Source organism: Chaetodon trifascialis, chromosome 14 (assembly GCF_039877785.1).
Source record: "Chaetodon trifascialis isolate fChaTrf1 chromosome 14, fChaTrf1.hap1, whole genome shotgun sequence".
NCBI classification, from domain to species: domain Eukaryota; kingdom Metazoa; phylum Chordata; class Actinopteri; order Chaetodontiformes; family Chaetodontidae; genus Chaetodon; species Chaetodon trifascialis.
Genome location: NC_092069.1, coordinates 7,764,263 through 7,785,949, shown reverse-complemented (window position 1 = coordinate 7,785,949; position 21,687 = coordinate 7,764,263). Strand labels below are relative to the sequence as shown.

The 21,687-nt window shown below is 42.4% G+C and overlaps 1 protein-coding gene across 3 annotated transcripts in view; it reads left to right on the top strand.

Annotated features, from left to right (window-relative positions):
- The first annotated feature begins 2,624 nt into the window (after positions 1-2,624).
- Positions 2,625-21,687, top strand: part of rock2a (rho-associated, coiled-coil containing protein kinase 2a) — a 34,565-nt gene continuing 15,502 nt past the window's right edge. For 2 of the 3 annotated variants that reach the window (XM_070978822.1, XM_070978819.1), the window contains exons 1-7: positions 3,320-3,544; positions 19,254-19,335; positions 19,459-19,559; positions 19,942-20,079; positions 20,423-20,683; positions 21,025-21,169; positions 21,321-21,459. In XM_070978822.1, coding sequence (XP_070834923.1) covers positions 3,446-3,544; positions 19,254-19,335; positions 19,459-19,559; positions 19,942-20,079; positions 20,423-20,683; positions 21,025-21,169; positions 21,321-21,459 — 965 coding nt within the window. In that variant the 5' untranslated portion in view covers positions 3,320-3,445. Of the gene's footprint in view, positions 3,545-19,253; positions 19,336-19,458; positions 19,560-19,941; positions 20,080-20,422; positions 20,684-21,024; positions 21,170-21,320; positions 21,460-21,687 lie in introns of all 3 variants that reach the window. The other variant, XM_070978818.1, reaches the window with a different exon arrangement.

Here is a 21,687-nt window from a genome sequence, read left to right as displayed (position 1 = left end):
GTGACAATTTCTAGCAAGCTGCATGCTTTTTAATTCTAAAATGGTCATAGTCATTCACTGTATATGAACTACAGCATTACATACAGCAGGATTTTAACCATTCAGTGCATATGGAAGCAAGGGACTACAGAGAATCTCCAGTATCTGACCTTATCTACAAACTGTCAAGCAATTTGGAATAAAGTTTAAGATGCAAACAAAAACCAGCTCCTAAAATACAAGACTGACACAGCACATACCAGTTAAACACAGTCATGCTACTAAAATGTTATTAATAATGAATGCACAAGCGATTACGTGTTTAAACACATTTTGGAATATTGAATCATTCATAACTAGTTGGGCTTTGGTAGTGTCATTTAAATATTGATGACTTAAATGAAGGGTTTTAGAAATAAAAAAACAGCACTGTATAATGAGTAATTACACTTAATGTTGCTGATAATTAGCCAGTCACTGATGTTAGTTAGTGATTCAACAATGATTTATAAATTAATGTCTGACAATCTTTAATGTAATTTTATTTCATTGTCAGTGGAGGATGATATAGTGGCCGCTGGATTCCAGCTGCTTTGGTCTCATTTAGCGTACAGTTGGAGGAATATCTGACTGTCAGGTCACAGCACAACAGAGAAATGTGGATTTAAAGGTCTCTAGCTCCATCTAGCTGCATCCACTACAGCGGATGTGTGGAAAAGAATTGTGAAGCTGACACAGGCTGACAGGCAGAGACTGCGTTGAGTTCAACTCCCAATGTTTCACTGCAATGTGTGCATACATGGAAGGGACAAAATAACATGAACGCATTACATTGTAGAGAACATATGATGGAGAAAATAAACGTGTTTTTTTGATGATCAGATTGTGTGATACTTTAAAGTGTCCCTTATATTTTGTACGAAATCTTTATCACACATAAATTGACAAAATAAAATAAAATAAAATAAAATTGGTGTTAGCTAAATAGTATCTCAAAATGTGCATTGTTATTAGTGTTATCTTTCAAATAATACTAATGATTTATTGTTAGAAGCATTACTAACAGTTATTTTTGTCATTTTTGCAGTATTTTTAATTCTCCTTCATTAGTCCTAATTCAAAATAACAATAATGCATGGGTATACATTTTCACAGGAGACATTTTGACAAGCACAGGTGTAAATAATAAAGTTAATGATGGCTGAGTTCCATTCGGCCGCTTCAGCTTCCTGGTATCCTGCATGCTGGTTCACTGTCATGGCTCTTAGGGACACTTGAATGGAACAGAGCCATTGCTAACACTATCAGTAAGACCTGTCCTTCTGTGTATGCTATGAAAAATGCCTTTAAAGCATACACAGCATGCTTTTACTGGATACATGTTAAACTGGCTAATATAAGATTAAAGATTAAAAAAGGCTCCAGAGAAGCAATATGAGTTTAATATGGTGGCTGTCTATTATGCAGCTTGACCTTCTGACAGTTATGAGCCCTGATGAGAAGTGAAGTTCAAGCTGCAGTTTGTTTAACCTGTGTCTCTTTCACGCTACATCTCCCAGGTTTCACCAGTCACACAAACTGCTGTGGGCTGCTTTCATTGTCTTCTCTGTTGTTGAGGTTTGCTTCTCTGCAGGTGGCGCTGGTGTGTTTGTCGTCGCTGCCCCTGATGCAAACTAACTGCTCCAAATCACTAAATGTAAAATGCATCACTTCCTGTTCGCTGCAGGGGATGTTTGGGAAAGAGAGAGCTCACCAGCTGCGTTCTTAACAGCAATTGTAAATAGCTGCAAAGTGAATGAAGGGGACAGCAGCAAAGAGTCTCTCTGTACACATGAAACAGTTCAGTGGAAAAGTGGGAGCACGGTGAAGGGACGCATCTGTGGTCCAAGTGCTCCCTCTGTTGTGTGAAGCAGAATACATCACATCTTCCAACTTCAAAGGCCCAAACACCCACTCTTTATTATTATTATGATGATGATGATGATGATGATGATGATTCATATATTTAATACAGTTATTGCAGAGAAGAACTTGCAGTGCTATGCAACTGACTTCTGTACCTGAAATCATTGGATTCATTTCAATCATAGCCTGATTAATCCAAGTGAAATCAAGCTATGTCTGCTCTGTCAGAGATGCATATTATTCTTAATGCTCGATTAGATAACTAATATCTACCATGACTGCATCAGTCACAAGGAGCAGCTTTAATGCTGACCAGTTTCTAACTGATCAGCATGCACAATATTGCAGAAATCCATTTTCTGATTTCCTTGAAACTTGGTGGATATCTAAACTGTGGATCTGGAACAATCCATTATATTTTGGTGGTGGTAATACAAAACAAAGCAAAGCAAAACAAACAAACAAAAAAAACTGAAAGAGGTGAAAGCCTTTCTCCAAATCCCAAGGGTGCACCTGATGTAGGAAACTGTAGACATTAACTTTATTTCTGAAGTTTAGCTGTAGGAATGTTGTAGAACAGCCAATCAGAGCATTACCTGTCTGATATTTCTAATATTTGAAATACTGTGATATGTACTATACCGTTAACTGGTTTTAAAATAGCTTGAATGCATAAAGCAAATAAAAGGCAGATGCAGACTGAGAGGCAGGGGTGCAGGGGGACAGGACAGGTGGCTTATGGGAAACTGAGTCCTCGGTGTGTTGATGTCAGAGGGAAGAGAGACTCCCAGACTGGCTCAGTGTGTGTTGGTGTGTAGATGGTGAGTGAACAGTGAGGAATTCAGCCGTCGGAGGACTTTTATCTTCAGATAAAACTCGCTGTTTTTGTGAGTGAAGCCGCTAACAAGGACAAGAAGAGGAGCACGAATGCGAAAATGCGAGAAGAAATCCAGGAAGAGAGTGCGTGCTTATTAAAAATTCAGCGCGGGAGAGCAGACATTATCGCCCCTTCAGATGACTTGTGGCAGCACTGAGGATAAACTACAGTACCAGCCGGCTCCCAACATCGTTTAATGGGGTGAAACGAAGCGGAATTTTCTCGAAAAGGCGAGTCCAAAGCATTTCCCAGCGGCCAAAAACCCAAAGGGAAGGGGAGGAGAGGGGGGCAAAGAAAACGCCCTGCTGCCTGTTGCTGCTGTCTCCACATTCAAACTTTATCGCCGAGTTGAAAAATGCATCTTTCACCGAGCGGGAGGCGAGGATTCAACAGAAACCCACATTAGCTCTGCTAGCTAACCGAGCTAACCGAGGGCCCCCCCCCCCCCCCCCACACACTCGGCAACTTTTGGTCAGCGGGGACTCTCTTTGCTCTGGGAGTATTTTTCTCTTCATTGTGCAGACCAGTCCTGTTGGAGGCGATTTGGGTGGGCTGAGAGCCCAAGGCTGCTCCGCTAGGCCCACGGCCATTAGCCAGGAACAAAGAGGGTTCACATGTAAACTGCAACAGGTTGGAAAAGCTCCTCACATTTTTACTCAACTTTGAACGACCGACGCTGCAGTCATGTCGCTCGGCGCCGAGAGGAGGATGGAATCCCGGCTGAAGAGGCTGGAGGACATGATCAGAGATCCCAGATCTGCCGTAAACCTGGAAAGTTTGCTGGTAAGTCAAGTGGAGTACGCCTCTTCCATTATTAATGATGCCATGTTGTGCAGTCGCTGAAACGCTAGACAGGTATGCACACACGCTTAGATAACGCCGCGCTGTTGACGTTTAGCTCCGTATCTTTTTTCTTGTCTGTTCCCAGATTGTAACCTACAACATTCATCTCATTTGTACATTAGACAGACCGTGATGCTGCGTACGACCATCCTTGATCATTTTTCCCCCATTACCACCAAACTGCACAGTTAGCAGTCTGTCTTGAAATCAGATACTTTGCCATAATGTCCCGATTTTAGACAAAACAGCCAAAATCAGAGCGCCATGGTGGATGTGCTGCAGTGAAGACGGAGTGCAGACAGTGCAGTTTGGGGCTCTGTGATGCGTGTCTACAGATTAGGATTAACTAGTGGAGAATGTCTCTCTTGGTGTGTTTATGGAGACTAATATTTCCGGCCGAAACTCCCTCCTGGAGTCACAGTTGGGCCCACCAGACCAGGATAGTCCCCCCACCCACTAGATCAACACACCTATTCTGGTCTTCCTGCACTGGTAGGTGATCAAGTATGTCCACCCAGTGTCAAACTTTTATTTTTTATTTTATTTTTTTTAACTCTAACCGTGACTGAGACAAAGCTCACAGTGTCTGGAAACTAGGATGATACAACTTTGGCTGCAGCTTTATCCCTGGCTAATTAAGAACTGTTGAAACGTCCTAAAAACAAACTAGAGGAGATGCTGCCTTTGGTATGATCGGTCAATATGATGCAAAACTTCTCAATCATACCTCCTTTGAATATGCATTAATATACATGATAAGGAAAACCCTCAACCTGTCACTGCTTGCCCAAACTGACAGCTCAGTTATATTCCATCTCTAAATGTCACAGAGAAGCAGATGTGTTACCGTTTGCATACAGCATGTAAGTCATAGTGATTCCACTTAAAGATATTTCTGTCTTTCTTTCCCACATATGTTTGTGGGAAATGAGCTGATGCATTTCCAACACTGTTTCTTCTGAGGTGAAGTGGTCAGAAGTGGTGAGATTTTCTTAAGTTTCTCAGTTGTTAAGCGGGCAAAGACTCATGTCCCTGTTTCTTACACTTGGATGAGTGTGTTATCGATATACAGCCCTTCATTTTTTGACCATCAGGAGATGGATTAGTCTGATCTTGTCTGATTGTCAGGCAATGGATGGAACGGTACTGTGAATGAATGTTGAGCATAATAATAAGTCAAAAGTCAGAGTCAGAAATATCCTCGACTGACACGGTCTGATCTGATATCATGTCAGATACTGAGGCAAAGGGAACTCATTGGGCCTCTATGTGCCCATTTGCACTGAACGTTTAAAAGGAATCCTGATTCGTGATTAGTTTTAATGTTTGACTTTTTGCCAAGTGACTTGTTTATACTACCTGTGTGAATTGTAATTGAATTTATCAAGTTTGTTTGCAATAGCTTGTGATTTAACTGTGATTTAATTACCAAATCCTGGTACACAATAACAATGATAAATAACAAAACTTCTATCAGTGTATTTATTTATTAGATTTTGCTTGACAAAGTTGGGAAAGCAATGTTTCAGTCCAGCCTGATGTTGCTTTACACATTAAGGAGTAAACCCAGTCTCTTCTACACAGTGAGGCACACCACTTATTAATTGAATACTAGTATCAGATTGGCACTCAGTATTGGCAAAAATCCAAATTTGGGTATCAGAATTGGAAGTGGCAAAAAGTGGATCGGTGCATCCCTGCTCCGAGCTGGGTCTGGTGAAGGAGCACAAGGGGGTATGCCCCTCGAAAAATCCCTTTGCTGAGTTTTGTGATGACTTAAAGTTGCACAAGGCAGTGGAAAAATCCTCCCACTATACCAGTGTATATCGTGACATCAGCCTGAATTAGGAAAGAAGGTCTTCTCACACTTCAGATCAAGCCTGTTTTCCCAAAATGCAGCAGATCCTGGTGTTAGTTATGGACATTTCTCCACAGGAACTAACACGTCTGAATTCGAGGGAAAGTGCTTTGAAGGCTCCTATGTCTGGACACAAAGACACCGTTTTCAAACCCTCACCTCTAACTGTAATTGAGAGCCGGCCAGTGTCATGGCAGCTACTTTAGCCGAAAAGCTACATCCGTGTTAGTGCTGGTGTTTAAATTTCTGGGCCCCCTAACTGGATCTGACAGAGGGCAAACACACTGTCAGGTCTATCTTAAAAAGCATCACCTCACCCCTTTTAATGGGCCCCATCTAGCTTGGGGCCCCTGTACATACCCTTCCCTGCCCTCCCCCTCCACACTACTTGAGGCACTCCCGGTCTATTCCCTCTTCCCTTAAAACATTCAGCAGAATACTTGCTTGAACACCGGTGGTGTTTACTTCCTGCACGCGAGCTGGAGAGATAGAGGTGTTGAGTGTTCGAGACAAAAGTTGAGTGGGAAGCACGCGTAGGAGAGAACAGCCTGCAGTTTTCCATTTTTAGCAGCCTCTGCACTGTCGCTGGGATCAAGAAGTTTTACTGCTTACGGTGGGATTCAAATACTCACTCACACACACAAACACTGAGGGCTCAGAAATGTCCTTTTTTGCAGGTGGGATAAAAACATGCATACTTTAAGTGCCTTAATAATTGCTCACAGGCTCATATTCGGTAAACAGTGAATCACAAATCCCCTGCTATTGTGGCATAGCAACAGCGTTAAAAAAAACATCAGCAGAGGCAGCTTTGTTGACTATTATACACTATAGTCTCCTAAATAACAGCTTAGTAAAAGAAACACACTAATTAATTTCAGATTTGTACTTTCCAGTTGACTTGAAGCTAGACGTATTTAGGACTTGCCAAGGAGCAGTGGGCTGACTACCCTGAGGATACGGAAAGCTGACAAGGAGGAATCTGCAGCATCTGTCAAGTAAACTCAGTGACCTTCCTGTCAAGAAAGCTGACCCTTTATAATCTGGGATGTACAGTATGAGCAGAGATTCCTCTGTAAACATCTTTTTCCTCTGCAGGGAACCCTTAATTCACACCTGCTTCCAAAATAGCAGAAACCCAGCAAAAATCACAAAGATAGCGCTTTAATGACGATAATGGTCGTATAAACTCTAAAGCACTACATCGCCGCTATCAGCATTCAATCGACTGTAACCTGAAGTCTCAGCAGCCTTCCTCCTGTGCAAACTGCAGTGATCATTACTTGGCAGCACACCACTGCTGACTGAAGTGCTGGACTTATTTGCCAGCTCCAAGTACAGGGAGTGATTGTTGAGGGCAAGCAAAAGAAAGGGCATTTTTCGAGATAAAGAAAATACGGACACTTGATTACAAGTCGCATAAGTTGCCTCTCTGCCGTCCTGAAGGAAATGACCTCATAGAGTAAATAGTTGGCAGCTATATATGGGGCTCAAAGTCCCTGCGAATGAGTGCACTTTCCCCTTTCGCTTTTCAGCCTTATCTCTTTTTCTCTGGCTCTGCTTCTCTCTCAGCCTGCAGCCCAGCCCCTCCTCTCAGGCATGTTAAACACACTGCAGGTATTTTAACTGTAGCCCCAGTCCAAAGCCCTCTGATTGAGCTGCAGACCTGGTAGTGCCAGACCACTTTATGCACAGCACTTAAGTGTGAATGATATGAGATGTGGATAACTCAAGGGTTGGTCTGATGTCTTCCAGATCGTCTCTTGTGGGCAGTCCCTGGCTGCCTCTTTTCTGTTCATTCAGTCTGATCCTCACCTTACTCAGTGTTAGGTGACAAAGCCATTTAATAGCTAAATGCATGGTTATTCACTCCAGTCCCTCCACTCCCTTTTCCTCTCTTCATTTCTGTCATTCATCTTCATTCACGTGTGTTCCTTTCTCCCTTTTTTTGTCCACTCACCTCTCACCTAATGTTTATCACTCTTATTCTCACCCAGGATCTCTTGGCCCCTCTTCCCTTTTTCTCTGTTCCTTTCCATTCCCCTTATCTTACACCCCCCCATTCCATTAATGTGCAGCTCTTTCGGGAGGTGGTGATAACCCCTGTGTGTTTTGTTCTCTGTCTTTGCCCTGATAGTCAACCTGAGTGTCCGCTTCATCTCTGGAGTGCAGTTGAGTTGCTCTCAGCCAAGCAGCAGCAGCAGCCCTGGCCTCAGTGTGCTAGCTGGATAGAAACACTGCCTTATAAGGCACTGGGGACGGTGGCCTCGGCCAATTTTTTTTTTTTTCTGCAAAATGAGCCAGTCTCTCTGCTCCACACCTCCTCGGGAGAGACGGTCGGGCCTCTCCACAGTCTTTTTTGGTTTTTGCTCCACACCAGTGAAGAAGACCCGGTGTCTTCCCAGTGTGCAAGCCCTCAGAGGTCTTAAAATGTCACACTTCACTTCAGCTATGTGTCGTCTGGTCTTCTGTAGCGGTCAGAGCTAAGAGACTTTATCAGGGTTTTCCCTGTTTATGAAAGCCTCAGATGGCCCACCATCTAAATATCTATAATCATCTTTGTGTCAGGGTTTTATATTTCTTTTTCACTCATGTCGTCTCTGTACAAAGTCATTTAAAATATGTCCTTCAGGGAACAGTTTGACATTTTGGGATATAGGCTTATCTGCTTTTTTGCCAATAGTTAAATGAGGAGCTTGACACCACTTAATTCTGTATGGTCAATATGAAGGTACAGCCAGCAGCCAGTTATCTTGGCTTAGCACAAAGACTGGAAACAGGGAGAAACAGCTAGCCTGTCTGAAAGTTACAAAAGCTACCTACCAGCAGCCCTAATAGGTTGTTTGCACATGACGTCATTTCACTCTTTTGTTGTGGCGCGAACTGCAGATGGAGGGCCGGAAGTGATTTTCTACATAGGAAGCTTGTAGCACACACTCAAAATGCCAATGTTTTGCCTCAGTTACTGTTGTTCGGTATCAATCAAACCGAGAAACAACAAGGAGCTTTTCTTGAGTGCCAAAAGTTGTTGTTCATAAGGGTGAAAAATGCGAGAAATCGACTACAAAAAGAAGGATGTTGCTTGGTGAAAAAACCAGATGACAGTCATCCTGGAGCACTTTGGTTCCTTGATTGTGGACCCAGCCACTAACAACCCATACTTTTGTCTGCTTTCATTTGGTTTCTAGAGTAGAACGACATCTGAATAAGCAGGTAGTTGTTTTATTTGCTGCCTCAGTAGCAGCAAATCTTTCAGTTCAGTTGAAAAATTGCTCCTCCTCATAACGTAAGGGTCACATCCAACATATGTTCAGATTTTCTGTTTATACCTTTCTCTTGTAATTTCATCTAAACTAGCCCAGCGGGAGCTTTAGCAACCACCCTGTAAGACAAGACTCCAGGGAAATTATTGCACCTGATGAGCAGGAACAGCTAAATGTAGCAGTTTACTTCATTCTATTGTGCATTTTATTTACCAATTCAATTCAGTTGGCACTTTAATATGCAGTCAAGTCCAGGGTTTGTGTGAAGGATATTAATTTAAAGTGTCACATTTGTGCTGTGTGCAGTTTCCTTATTAACTATTAACATATTTTATCTATTATCATATTTGATCTCATATTTTATCTATTTTCTGCCTGTTTACTGGCCCTCTGTTGGGCCCTCTGCTCTGTAAAGCACCTTGTAAACCTTGTTTTGCTATATAAAGTTCTTATTATTATGGCACCAGCTTGATGAGCTAGACCAGCCAAATGAAGCAGATTACTTAAAAAAGTATTTTATTTACCTCTTTCATATGCAGTATAGTGCATCGTAGCAGTGATGCTGCTGAAATAGAACTCAGAAAGGCAGACATGTGCATTGTTTTGGGACCTATGACTCATGATATACAGTCTCGAGAAGTGTATAATGCAACTTTTCCAGATGATTTAGTGCTAAAGAAGCAACCAAAAGAAAAAAAAAAATCCTCTTATTGAATCACTCTACTTGTAGAACTGTAAAACATATCGAATCAGCAACCAAGTATCATGATAGAATTGGATTGGGAGGTAAACTTAGCATCCCAGCCCTTGTGCATAATCTCCTGTAAAACCACCGGGTGGGCCTTTACACTTTGGTTTCTGTATCGAATAAACAAATGAGATATAAAGTGTTAATTTGCTGTGCGGCACATTGTTTTTCTATTGTTTATTCTATTATTATTATTAGCCATATCTTACAAAGTTAGTAACATATGTCGCCAAAACTGTGTGCACAAGTAGACCTTCGTCCAAAGTGCAGATGTTACATTTCGGTGTTGGGTTTGTTATTTGCATGGATGTGACAGCTTTGGATTTGAGACCCTAAATCAGTTTCTCAGCATATCTGCCTACCCATGTTGTTTTGGTCACACAAGACAAACTCTGTGGTGAACTGGCTGTACTTGAGTTTAATAGGCTAGATTATTTATTTCCCAGCTGGTGTCCTGTATGAGACCACTGTTTACTGTTTACCTAAAACTAGTTTTACTTCTTACTGTCTTCTTAACGTCTTAGTGGCAGCTACATTATGTCCAATTATTTAAAAAGTAATTTCTTGGGAACAAATTGACAGTGACTGATAAATCTTGTTATTTTGCTGGAAAAGGTAAAAGTCTTTCCCCAGCCTGCTGTAAAACATTCATTACAAACTGAGCAAAAATCAAAGTCCAGCGCATACACAGACACTCACACTCTCACACATACACACATACACACATGCACACACATACCATGGACAAATAGAACAAGACACGAGCAGGTCCACAATCCACCTTACTGTGATGTGAAGAGTAATGGGATAAATGAGGGAGCACTTAATCTCCAGCAGTTAATGGGTATGCTGTATGTCCTGAAAAATGAAAATACTGCTTAATCTGAAACCGTGACCACACTACGATTGGTCATATGATAAACCTAAACTGCTGTGAATCTCTCCCATTCTCATAATATGACATGTGGACTCAAAACAAAGCTGGAATGGGATGTCTCAGTGTGTCCACAATGGTATATGGTTCTCATGTGTAAGGAAACGTATACACCCGCAGATTTGTCTTAATCTGGTGGATCTCCTTGTCTAGACATAAAGACTGCCTGAGATAATGTGGCTGTGCACACAGCCTTCAACAACAAACTGTTTGGATATCACAGCTCTGAAGATTTGACTTTTGAAGAATGGTCACTGTCCACACTGACTGCAGGGACAGGGACGTGAGGAGAGTTATGCGAAAGCTCACAATGTGGTTGAATCTTGTTGTTACCTTGTGCCAATTCTTCACCCAGTAATGCGAGTGGTGAAGAGTTTGATACCTGAGTCTTAGTGTATTTTTAGTTTGAAACGAGGGTGTGAGTGAGCAGAGAAGAGAAGAGAAGAGAACAGGAGTCTCCCACGCATAAACCGTCCATCTGGCCTCAGCGCTATCATTCCATCACAACCTGCTGGTGAAACACAGCCTCCTACACACACACACACACACACACACACACACACACACACACACACACACACACGCACACACGCACACACGCACACATACATACATACATACATACATACATATGCACAGGCTTTGGGTATTCATGGACACACATTTGTGTTCATTTTCACAAGCAAACATGTCATTAGCTTAATCTTAGCAACACACAAGCTTCATTGTGTGCAACCAGCAGCAACAGCCGAACAATACAGCACATTACCAGACAGCTATGGATCGTCAGTGAGTTCATGCAGCTTTCATTTCCTTCAACAAACCCAAACAAGAGCGTTTGTGTACGTGTGGCAGAGTTTAGTCTGGCAGTGTTTTATTGTTGAGGCTGGCACTTACAATTCAAGTAGTTTGTGCCAATACGAGAAATACTTATACACAAATTAAACCATGTTCATGCAAAAGAGTTGAGACTGAAACCCTTAATTGAAACCCAGCCTAATGATGTCATTTAAGCGTAAATTTGCTTTTTATTGAAAGCTGGCCTGCTGTCTATATTCAGTGACAGGGTAACTAGGGTTCTTTATTGCCTTAGATAGGGAGTTATGTGACAAACACATAAGAACATAATTAAACAAATAGAAGTGTTTTAGTTCCAGCTTCTCAAATGTGACGTTTTTCTGCATTTCTCAACTCTTCCAAGATGATAAACAGATTTTTTTTGGCTTTCGACTGATGGTAGGACAAAACATTGTAAGACAACACCATGGGCTCTGGGAACTTGTGATAGGTAGTTTTTGCCATTTTTTTCTGCCATTTTATAGTGAGAATTTTTTTCTTTTTCTCTTATCATATTGTTTCTCTTGAGGGATATTTGAGAGGCTGGTAGGGGTGAAGGTATCCAGTATTTTTTAAGACCAGGTTCCAGGTTGTGAACACTTGGGGCTAATTGATAATGAAAATAGTTGTTAGTTGCAGACTCTCTGAATTGTTCATGTGGACGACTAAAACCAGCAGACAACTTGTCCTTGACGCCCGATAGATCAGGTCATATATGTGTTCATTTGCCAGAACATGGACATAAATGTTGGAGAACAGTATGGTTGGAAAGATTATCCACTGCTGCCCTCTGCCCCTGTGATACCCACCCCAGTCCAGAGTATTTAGAAAGCTGAGTTTGAGGTTAACATACAGCAGGACCTTATGTACATGCTGTCCTCCCTTTGCTGTCTATTTGTTCTGGCACATTCCTCAGTATACTTTATAATAAAGCACGGGTGCCAAAAATTCATAGGCCACAGGAGCATGGGACAGAAATCTGTCAAAATGCAAGAGTAAGACATACTCTTGTTAGTCCCCGCGGAGACATTAGCTGTGCTATTTGTGAGCCTCTGCAGGATTCCTGCTGTTGTGTCTTTCTTGGAGAGTTTACGGCCCTGCCTGGCACGGTCCCCTCACTCTGCCAGGCCCACCGTTTATCCCCACAACTATTTTTAAAACGGCTGGAATTCAATCAAAACATTAACTTTCTGCTCAATCCTTTTAAAGCCCAGAGCCGTGCTGCTTGTTTTCTGTTCCACATGCCTAGTGATGAGATGGGTATGAGGGGAGGAAGAGGGTTTTTTTGGGTGGGGGGAATAACTGCAAATGGTGCAGGGAGAGTTTGTGATGCGAGAGGCTTTGAATAGTTGGGTTATTCCTCTCTGTGTTTAGCTCCTTTCAGGTAAACATCATCACATTCCTGACTGGTGGATCCACGTGGCTTTTTATGGGCTGATAAAGGGTGGAAGCAGGCAAAGGGAGATCGACAGCTCCATAATGTCAAGAGCAGGTTGGGTAAATACAATGAAAGAGAAGAGAATGTGCTGAAGCAGAGTGCTTATAAAACTCCTGTCTGCTGCTTCTCTGTGGCTTCAACTGGTTTCAACTCTTTGTATTTTGCAGAAGTTGCTAAGCAACCGGCCATAATGCATTGGCTGGATTACAGTATAGATAAAACGCTGAAGTGCTGTCTAATGGATACATAACAACACATGCCGATAAGCCTAACAGGACAGACACTCCTATCAGCTCAGGAAGACATTACTGTAAGCTTGTCACAATAAGTTGTTCAGGGAAGTGTCCCGTAGATCAAGCCTGGGTATAGGACCTGACATCGTGGTTTGTAATTATTTACAGCCACCATTTCCAAAAAAAAAAACCACGTTCCCTTTGATTTACGTGAAGCATTGCTATAAGGAAGGGAGGATCTGTGGTTGTCTGAAATAGATCCAGATGCGTCAGATGCATTAAAGTTTAAATTGTCGATTCAGCTTTACACTTCCCCAGACACTCAGTTATTTAATATTTATAAATAGCTGCGTCGACTGAGCGGTCGAGAAATGTCCCCCAGAGTCTTGTCTGAATTTTTTGTACAGTAACACTAATGGAAGCAAATTGAAAGAGCTTTGTCTCTTGTGTAGCTCCAGTGGACTGAACAGTTCATTATGTATGACCCGCAAGGTCCTTGTGAATCATGCTGTCTTGGAATATGTGCTAATGTGGTCAGCAAAGGTGTTTTTAAAGGGGAATGCCGCCCATTTTCACAAGCCACAAACAGGCCCAGCTGACTTCTCTTTAGATAGTACTCTCCTTTTGTCCATCTCCATCCAAGTAAGCCAATACTTTTAAAGTGTAGCTTGATTTGCCGAAGGGGAAAAAAAAAACAAAAAACAATAGAAAATCCACCAACATAATTTCACTTCTTCGCCTTGGAGCCACCGGCGCCTTTTGCCGTCACCAGGGCAACATGTATTTATTTATTTATTCGTCCTCCACACTTGATTCATCTTGTTCTCGAGATGTAGACATGGCAGCAAAAGTAACATGAGGTTCAGTGTGTAGATATGGAGTGTTTGCTACATGCCTGTAGCGAGTCCAAGCGTTGCAACAGAGTGTTTACTTTGTATTTTTCGTGGCAACTGTCAACGAACAACTTGTCATCTATTTCATGTCCAAAGTAGGAAATCTGTAAAACGGATCCTCTTTGCCTTACACTCTTTCTGCTTTGGTACAGAGCACCAGCTTCCTCTACCTGCCTTGCTGTTTTGTTGTTCTTTTAGGTATTGTGACACCTCCAAAGTGACAATATGTAGGTGGTTGATTATTAATGGAAAATAATCTTTATTTGCTTAGAATGTGCCTTGTTTCCGTCCATTGCATTGGACAGAAATGTCACGTACACGAGCTCCTCATGTGACCTGTCCCAGCTGTGTCCAGCTATTCTGCCTCTGCAAGCCATCAAACTTTTTGTCTGTGGACACAGAAGCGAGAGACAGTTAGACATGTTTTATTGCTGGAAGAAGGCCGCAGCCCCGGTCAGTTCATTTCAAGTGAACTGAAACGCGTCACGGTTTCATACTTTAGTTATTTGCTTCTGAGAAATCAGCTCGGCCATGCTGATAGTCATGAAAGTTTTCGTTTTTAGATTTCTATTTGCCAATCTGACCGTACTTGATTTTCTCCGGCATCTAATAGATTTCAGCCCGCAACCTCAGGCTGCTGTGGTTTGGATCGTGAGTTGCTATGAAACCATGTGTTTAAATGGTAACAGCAATAAATCTATTATTTAATCGATACACAAGCATTCTGATCTCATAAAAGCACAGACCTGCGTGAAACTTCAGTGTCTGTAGTTGAGTGGAAACTAAAGGCATGATTTATTTGAGGCTTGTAGCATTTTGAAAATATCTGAGGTACATCTTTTCTGCTTCATGCACAGTGACTGCTTACCCTTCTGCTCCTTAGACCTGCAGTATAGCAGATGTACTCTGGCATCACACACTGTGACTAAATGGAAGTGACGAATGATGCTGTACATGGAGTCTGCAGTTATTTGGAGATACAGGTACAAAGCCATAGATAATGCATAACAGCCAGGCAAGATATAATTGATGGTAACATGTCCTTCTTCCTGGTTACCGACTAAAAATGCATATTGAAAGGAAATAAATCATGTAAGTCTGACATGTAGAAAAAGGTCAAAGTGAATTCATGTTAAAACTTACAAAATCAAAAAAGTGTTTCACCTGTGCAGCTTGTTTGTGGTGTAGCTTGACACAACCGTAGCGCGACAGATTAGCAGCCACGGCAGTGTCACCATTTAGAAGTGACCTCACTGAAGCGCAAAGACGTCATGGACCTGCAGTGTGTATGTACATGAATCAACAAGTGAGTGTCAAGAAATGACTGGGCGTTGATTTCAGCCGGGCTTAATGAACTTACTGTTGCTTTTAAGATGTTTTGATAAATTGCATATCTAAACAATACTCTAGAGAAGGCATTGTATACATGGCGATACCTGTAGCTGTCATGCATGTGTACTTTTTTTTTTTTTTTTTTTTGCTGTAGATGAATGCAGAGTGGCAGCAGTGGCTGAGAATGCTGCCTCAGAGGAAATGACTTGCACACAGGGACTGGCTTCATGACACAGTGAAATTATCTGCCAGCCCTGGGGTGGGGTGGATCATTTCCTGTATCACCGTGCTTGTGGGGAGATCCTCGTGCATGTGTACATGCACACGCACCCGGCAACCCCTCTCCACCCGCGGCGTGTGTATTTTTTTCCCTTAAATAGTAGTTTTGTGTGAGGTCAGTCCTTTAATGGGGAAGTGAAGTTGATATGATGAAACAGAGTGTACAGCTCACTGCAGACCGACTGCGGCCGAGCGGAGAACGATGGAGAGAGCAGGAGGAAAGGCAGATAAGACGGAGGGAGAGCAGCAGAAAAGGGCAAAAGAGACGAGGGAAAAGTGGAAGAGAAATGAGCGAAACATGAAGCAGACTGTGCCATCCTGCCTACCACTGTGCGAGTGGAGAATGAGGAGGGAGAGGAAAAAGACGAGTAGAAGACAAGTTTGAAATAAACCAGTTTAGACCACTGGGTCAGAGTGAGGTTCTGTGTCCTCTGTTGGCTTGGTGTTTCAAACAGCTCCACATTGACCGTTCAGGAATGTGTAGCTGACAAAAGTTGATAGATGACTTCCTTATTGTTACACACTGTAACGATTAGGGGTTTGCACCAGTCTGTCTTTTGCTTATTTAATGGTTTCCCTACAATGCCCTGGGTCAAACTATATCCATTATAAAATGACTGAATGTTACAAATAGTCAGCTTGTGTTCTGTTGACTGAGCATGCTGCTGCAGCGCTGCAGTCCAGTTCCCAGCCTCTGTTCCTGTTCGGGCTGCTGGTACACACACACACACACACACACACACACACACACACACACACACACACACACACACACACAGTGGTGTATAAAGCCACTTATAACATCACTGCATATGCATATCCCTGTCTGTCCAAAGAGGTGCTGCTGCCAGACTTAAGTGAAAACACTGGTGGCTAAACGCACTCACTTAGCATCTAGCTGGAGCTCACTGTCTTGAAGTGGACAGATTATGTGGAACAGCCTTTGCATTAAAACACTTCTATTACAGACAGCATTTACACACATAAGTTATGTTATGTATTACAAATGGTCAACAACACAAAGCAGCCTGTTGCAATTCAGTGGAATCTTGTAGAAACCGATGTGTTGACTAATAACATCAGCTGTCGTGTTATTTCCTGTGAGTCATCCATAAGAAGCTATTTCTTGTTGTGTTCAGGCAGAAATATGCACTAAGTACCAGATTACTGCAAGTGTGCAGTTCTTGACCAGTGACTCCACATGACGTGGAGGTGACTTCATCTCTCTCGGACTGACTGTTTTCAAACGGTCACAGAGGCAATGTGTTCATCATTTGTCAGCAGATGAATGTTACTGACAGAATCAAGTGGGCTGCTGATGGAGAAATGAGTCATCCTGTCTTTGTCTGTCTGTCTGTCTGTCTGTCTGTCTGTCTGTCTGTCTGTCTGTCTGTCTGTCTGTCTCTCTCTCTCTCTCTCTCTCTCTCTCTCTCTCTCTCTCTCTCTCTCTCTCTCTTCACAAAACAGGCAGCTAAAACAATTTTCCTTGCTGTTTATGTATCCAGTCTGTCAAGTTGATCGCTGTTGATTGAAACGCTGGGGCGAAGCTGTTGGTTTTCATTCAGCCTTGCTGGGTACCAGTGATGTGTAACTGTTTTTGTTCTGTGTAGTAAAATACAGAAAATAAACTCTCCTTAGAAACACACTCAGTGGTCAGTAATGCTAAGTTTGAAATAAGGCCTGCAGCAGTCTGTCCTGCACTCCACTGCCTTTATTGAGCACAACCAGTTGGTTTTACCTCATGTTTTATAAATTAGAGTCTGGAACAATTGACTTTTTTTCTTTTTTACATTTTCAGTGGCACTGAAGAGTGTGATGGTCATTAGGAGTTAGAGACGTCAGTGAGGAATGACACATTTGCTCTGCAGTTGGGCAGTATCAGATGTTCCCAGCATTTGGCTAAATGATTAGAATCTACTGTGAATTTTAAATGAGCAATAAATAAATTGACGCTTAAGCTGTGATTTCTCAAATGAGCCTCATAATCCCCGCCTTGTGTGCGAGTGAATGCTGATGACAGAAGAACACACTTCTCTGTTTGCCATCGATTAGTCATGTTTCATTTGCAGCACAGTGACTTGCAGAATGACGTAACCTTTTACGATCGACACGCACGCTTCTATACAAAGAATGCCTTACAGCTTGTGCTTGTGACAGCTCAGTTGCTTAAGTTTTTATGGACTTGAGAAAAGTGATAAAGGCAGCTGGAGGTCACACAAACACAATCTGTGCTCTTTTTATTCTCTTAGTGCAGCGCTACATAGTCTTAATCTGCATCTGATGGATGCTCAGGTCCTGCTTCCCACTGTTAGTTCTCCTATATATACTGCACATGCATGACAGTGATGTAACCCATTCTGCTATTTCATTTATGTCACATACTGTATGTGTTCTGAACACATACTTCAAAAACACGTCTGCCTTGCCAGTGTATATATTTTTTTTTTATATCTTGACATATATAATGCTTAGTATCAGTATGTTTTCATAACACCTTCCTTCAAAACAGGTGCTGCTTGAAATATATTATTCCATTGCAGTTTGATTGAGCATCTTTACCACAACTTTGCTGTAATCTAATTTTAGAAATTGATTTCCCTTCCAGTCATAATATTTCAAGATCACAGAGATTGTTAACATCATACATGGTTTCAGTGAGGTGCACAAAAGTTTGCAGATACACTAAATGGCCAAAAGTCAGTGAACACCCTTACTTATTATTGAGCTCAGCTAATTCTAGCCTCACACATTGCTAACGGGTGCATGAAATCCAGTACCGGCCATTAAATCTCTACAAACATTTAGAATTTTGATGGGTTGGAAAGAGATCAGTCACTTTAAATGTGGCACCATCATAGGATGCCAACTTTGCCAGAAGTCAGTTTGTGGAATTTATGCCCAACTAGATCATGCTTTAAGGACCATTTTTTGTTTTAAGGACCATTATTATGAAGTGGAAGTGCCAAGGAGCAAAAGCAGCAGCAGGAAGTAGTAGACCACACAAACTCATAGAGCTCATAGAGCTGGAAGCAACATCAGCATATGAACTGTGTGTCTGGAGCTTCATGAAATGGGTTTCCATGGCTGAGCCACTGCACGCTAGCTTCGCATTATCTTGTGCAAGGCCAAGCATCAGCTGGAGTAGTGCAACGCACACGACCACTGGACTCTGGAGCAGTGGAAATGTTTTCTTTGGAGTCGTGAATCACACTTGTCTGATGGACAAATCTGGGTTTGGCGGAGGCCTGGAGAAAGCTACCTACAAAGTTTGATGGAGGTGGAATGGTCTGGGACAGTTTTCAGGCCCCTTAAGGGTCTCCTTTATGTATAGCATGCAAAGATGTTTTAGCCAAGTCAACGATTCCAACTTTGTGGCAATAGTTTGGGGAAGGCCCTTCTCTGTTCCAGCACAGCTGTTTCTCTGTGCACAAAGCAAGGTCCATAAAGTCATGGTGAGACGAGTTTGGTGTTGAAGAACTCGACTGGCCTGCGCAGAGCCCCGGCCTCAACCCCATTAAACACCTTTTGGAGGAATTCGAACGCCGCTTGCCTCGCAGATGCTCTTTTGACTGAATGGGCACAAGTTTCCTCATACACAGTCCAAAGTGTTATGGAAAGACTTCCCAGAAGAGTGGTGGCCATTTTAGCCACCAAGTGTGGTCCAAGTGCATATTAATGCTCATGATTTTAGAATAGGATATCCAGCAAACTGTAGGTGTGATGCTCAGGTGTCCACTGACTTTTGGCCTTACAGTGTAGCTGTCAAGGATGCCCTTAGCTCCATGTTTTCTGTTGGTGCTGACTGTTGATTAATTGTTCTTTCTCTCTGTTTAGGACTCCATAAACGCCCTGGTCTTAGACTTAGACTACCCTGCACTCCGCAAGAACAAAAACATCGAAACCTTCTTAAACAGATGTGAGTAGATTTTGTGTGGGACAGAGGGAGGTAGAGCATATTCACCTTTGTGTGTAGCTGAGGTTTGTTATTGCGGTCAGTTCACAGCATTATATGTTGATCCTTTATTCTCTTTATACTCAGATGAGAAAGTCATTCGACAGACTCGAGACCTCCAGATGAAGTCTGAAGACTTTGACAGAGTTAAAGTGATCGGTCGAGGAGCGTTTGGTGAAGTCCAACTGGTGAGTGTTGGTTTTCACTTGCAGCTGCCACTAACAAGAGGTCTGGAGAGTGATCAAATCTTGCTTTTCTGAAAGACAACACATACATGCGTTGTAATTCTAAGTGTTTCGAAATGATGCAGTGCCTCTTAAGTCTAGTTGAAACCTTTGAGAATGCAAAATGTACATTTACTCAACAGCACTGAATATAAAACATGGAGTCTGCTGATGGACATTGTAAATGCAGTCATTATTTTGTTGTTTCTTTTTCATGTAATTTGCAGTTTTATGTAGCCTGTAATTCACTGTTTGGCCAAAATGTGTCTCAGGATAAAAGACTCAGTAGTGTGAATCTCAAATTCTTTTTTTCAACCCTTAAAAACTGGCTCTCACCACCCTTCAGGTCCGACATAAAGCATCTCAGAAGGTCTACGCCATGAAGCTGTTGAGCAAGTTTGAGATGATCAAGCGCTCAGACTCGGCCTTCTTCTGGGAAGAGAGGGACATCATGGCCTTTGCCAACAGTCCTTGGGTCGTGCAGGTGCCACATTTAATTTACTGCTCAGCTTCTGATGACTCTATCTGGTGCTTCCACAATAATACTCTGAAAGATGGCGTATTATTGCTGTGCAGCATCTTATGTTGTTGATTAATTGTGTAATACCATTTTGAATTGAGTTCTTCTTTTTTCTTTTGAAAAGTCTAAGATACAGTTTTAGAGCAGACTTATTACATTTTAAAAGAAATTCTTTGTGTTCATTTATGAATTATTCAAATAACGTAACAGAAATCCATTTAGCTACAGCAAATAGATTGGTACTTTCAGCTATTGGTGTGTCACTTTTACCAAATGGCTCATGAGAGCTTGCGTTTGGCTTGTTTAGTTGTGCTGTGCCTTCCAAGATGAGCACTACCTCTACATGGTGATGGAGTACATGCCAGGAGGGGACCTAGTCAACCTCACCAGCACCTACGACGTGCCGGAGAAGTGGGCCAAGTTCTACACAGCAGAGGTGGTGATGGCCCTGGACGCCATTCACTCCATGGGCTTCATCCATCGGGACGTCAAGCCAGACAACATGCTGCTGGACAGACACGGGCACCTCAAGCTGGCCGATTTCGGCACGTGTATGAAGATGGACTCTGTGAGTCATTGAAACTTAAGTGCGGTAGCATGCTGTGTTCCTTCTGCCTCCAGTTTGTTTCTTTTACTGGAAAGGCGAAGGAGTCAGTTTTTTTTGTAAACACCAAGTCTGTTACGATTCCAAAAAATGGCTGAGTAAAATATTGACACTCTTAAGAGGAGGTTTATTCAGTCAAAGAGCAAGCTTTGATTCCTGCTGACACGTCTCTTGAACTGCCTCTGTTTAGATTAATAATTATCTACTGTCTTAAGATGAGACAAAAAACCTGATCCTGGGCTGTGATGTCAAAACATGCTGTGTAAGATTTGGAAGGATATTTGATTGGTGGATCTGTGTTGCAGACCGGCATGGTGCACTGCGACACAGCTGTCGGGACCCCGGACTACATCTCTCCTGAGGTGCTGAAATCCCAGGGAGGCGATGGCTATTATGGGAGAGAGTGTGACTGGTGGTCCGTTGGGGTCTTCATCTTCGAGATGCTCGTTGGTCAGTGAACAGCTAATGAAGTGATTTTACAAAACGACAGTGGAGAGGTGTTTTTCTGAGAATGGTGTTCCTCATCCTGTTCTGTAAATGCACGTTGGTTCCACTGTTCCCGTGCAGTTCACGACAGCGAGCTTTCTTTATTCGCTGTTAGGTGACACGCCGTTCTACGCGGATTCTCTGGTGGGAACCTACAGTAAGATCATGGACCATAAAAACTCCCTCAACTTCCCGGATGATGTGGAGATCTCCAAAGATGCCAAGAATATCATCTGTGCCTTCCTGACTGACAGGTAGGAAGAGTTACAGGCTCATACTGCAGCACTCAGACATTACATAACATGTTTTTGCTATGAGCCGCACACAGCACACTTCTGTTTACTGCTGGTTTATTGTGGAGGGAAATCACTCTGTGTATTTTGCTGGGCTTTTAATTTGCTCACTTCTAATAACTTTCAGACCAGAATACATCTCAGTAGGTCATGTTTGCCTGTCGCTGCTGATACTGCTCGCTGGAGGGC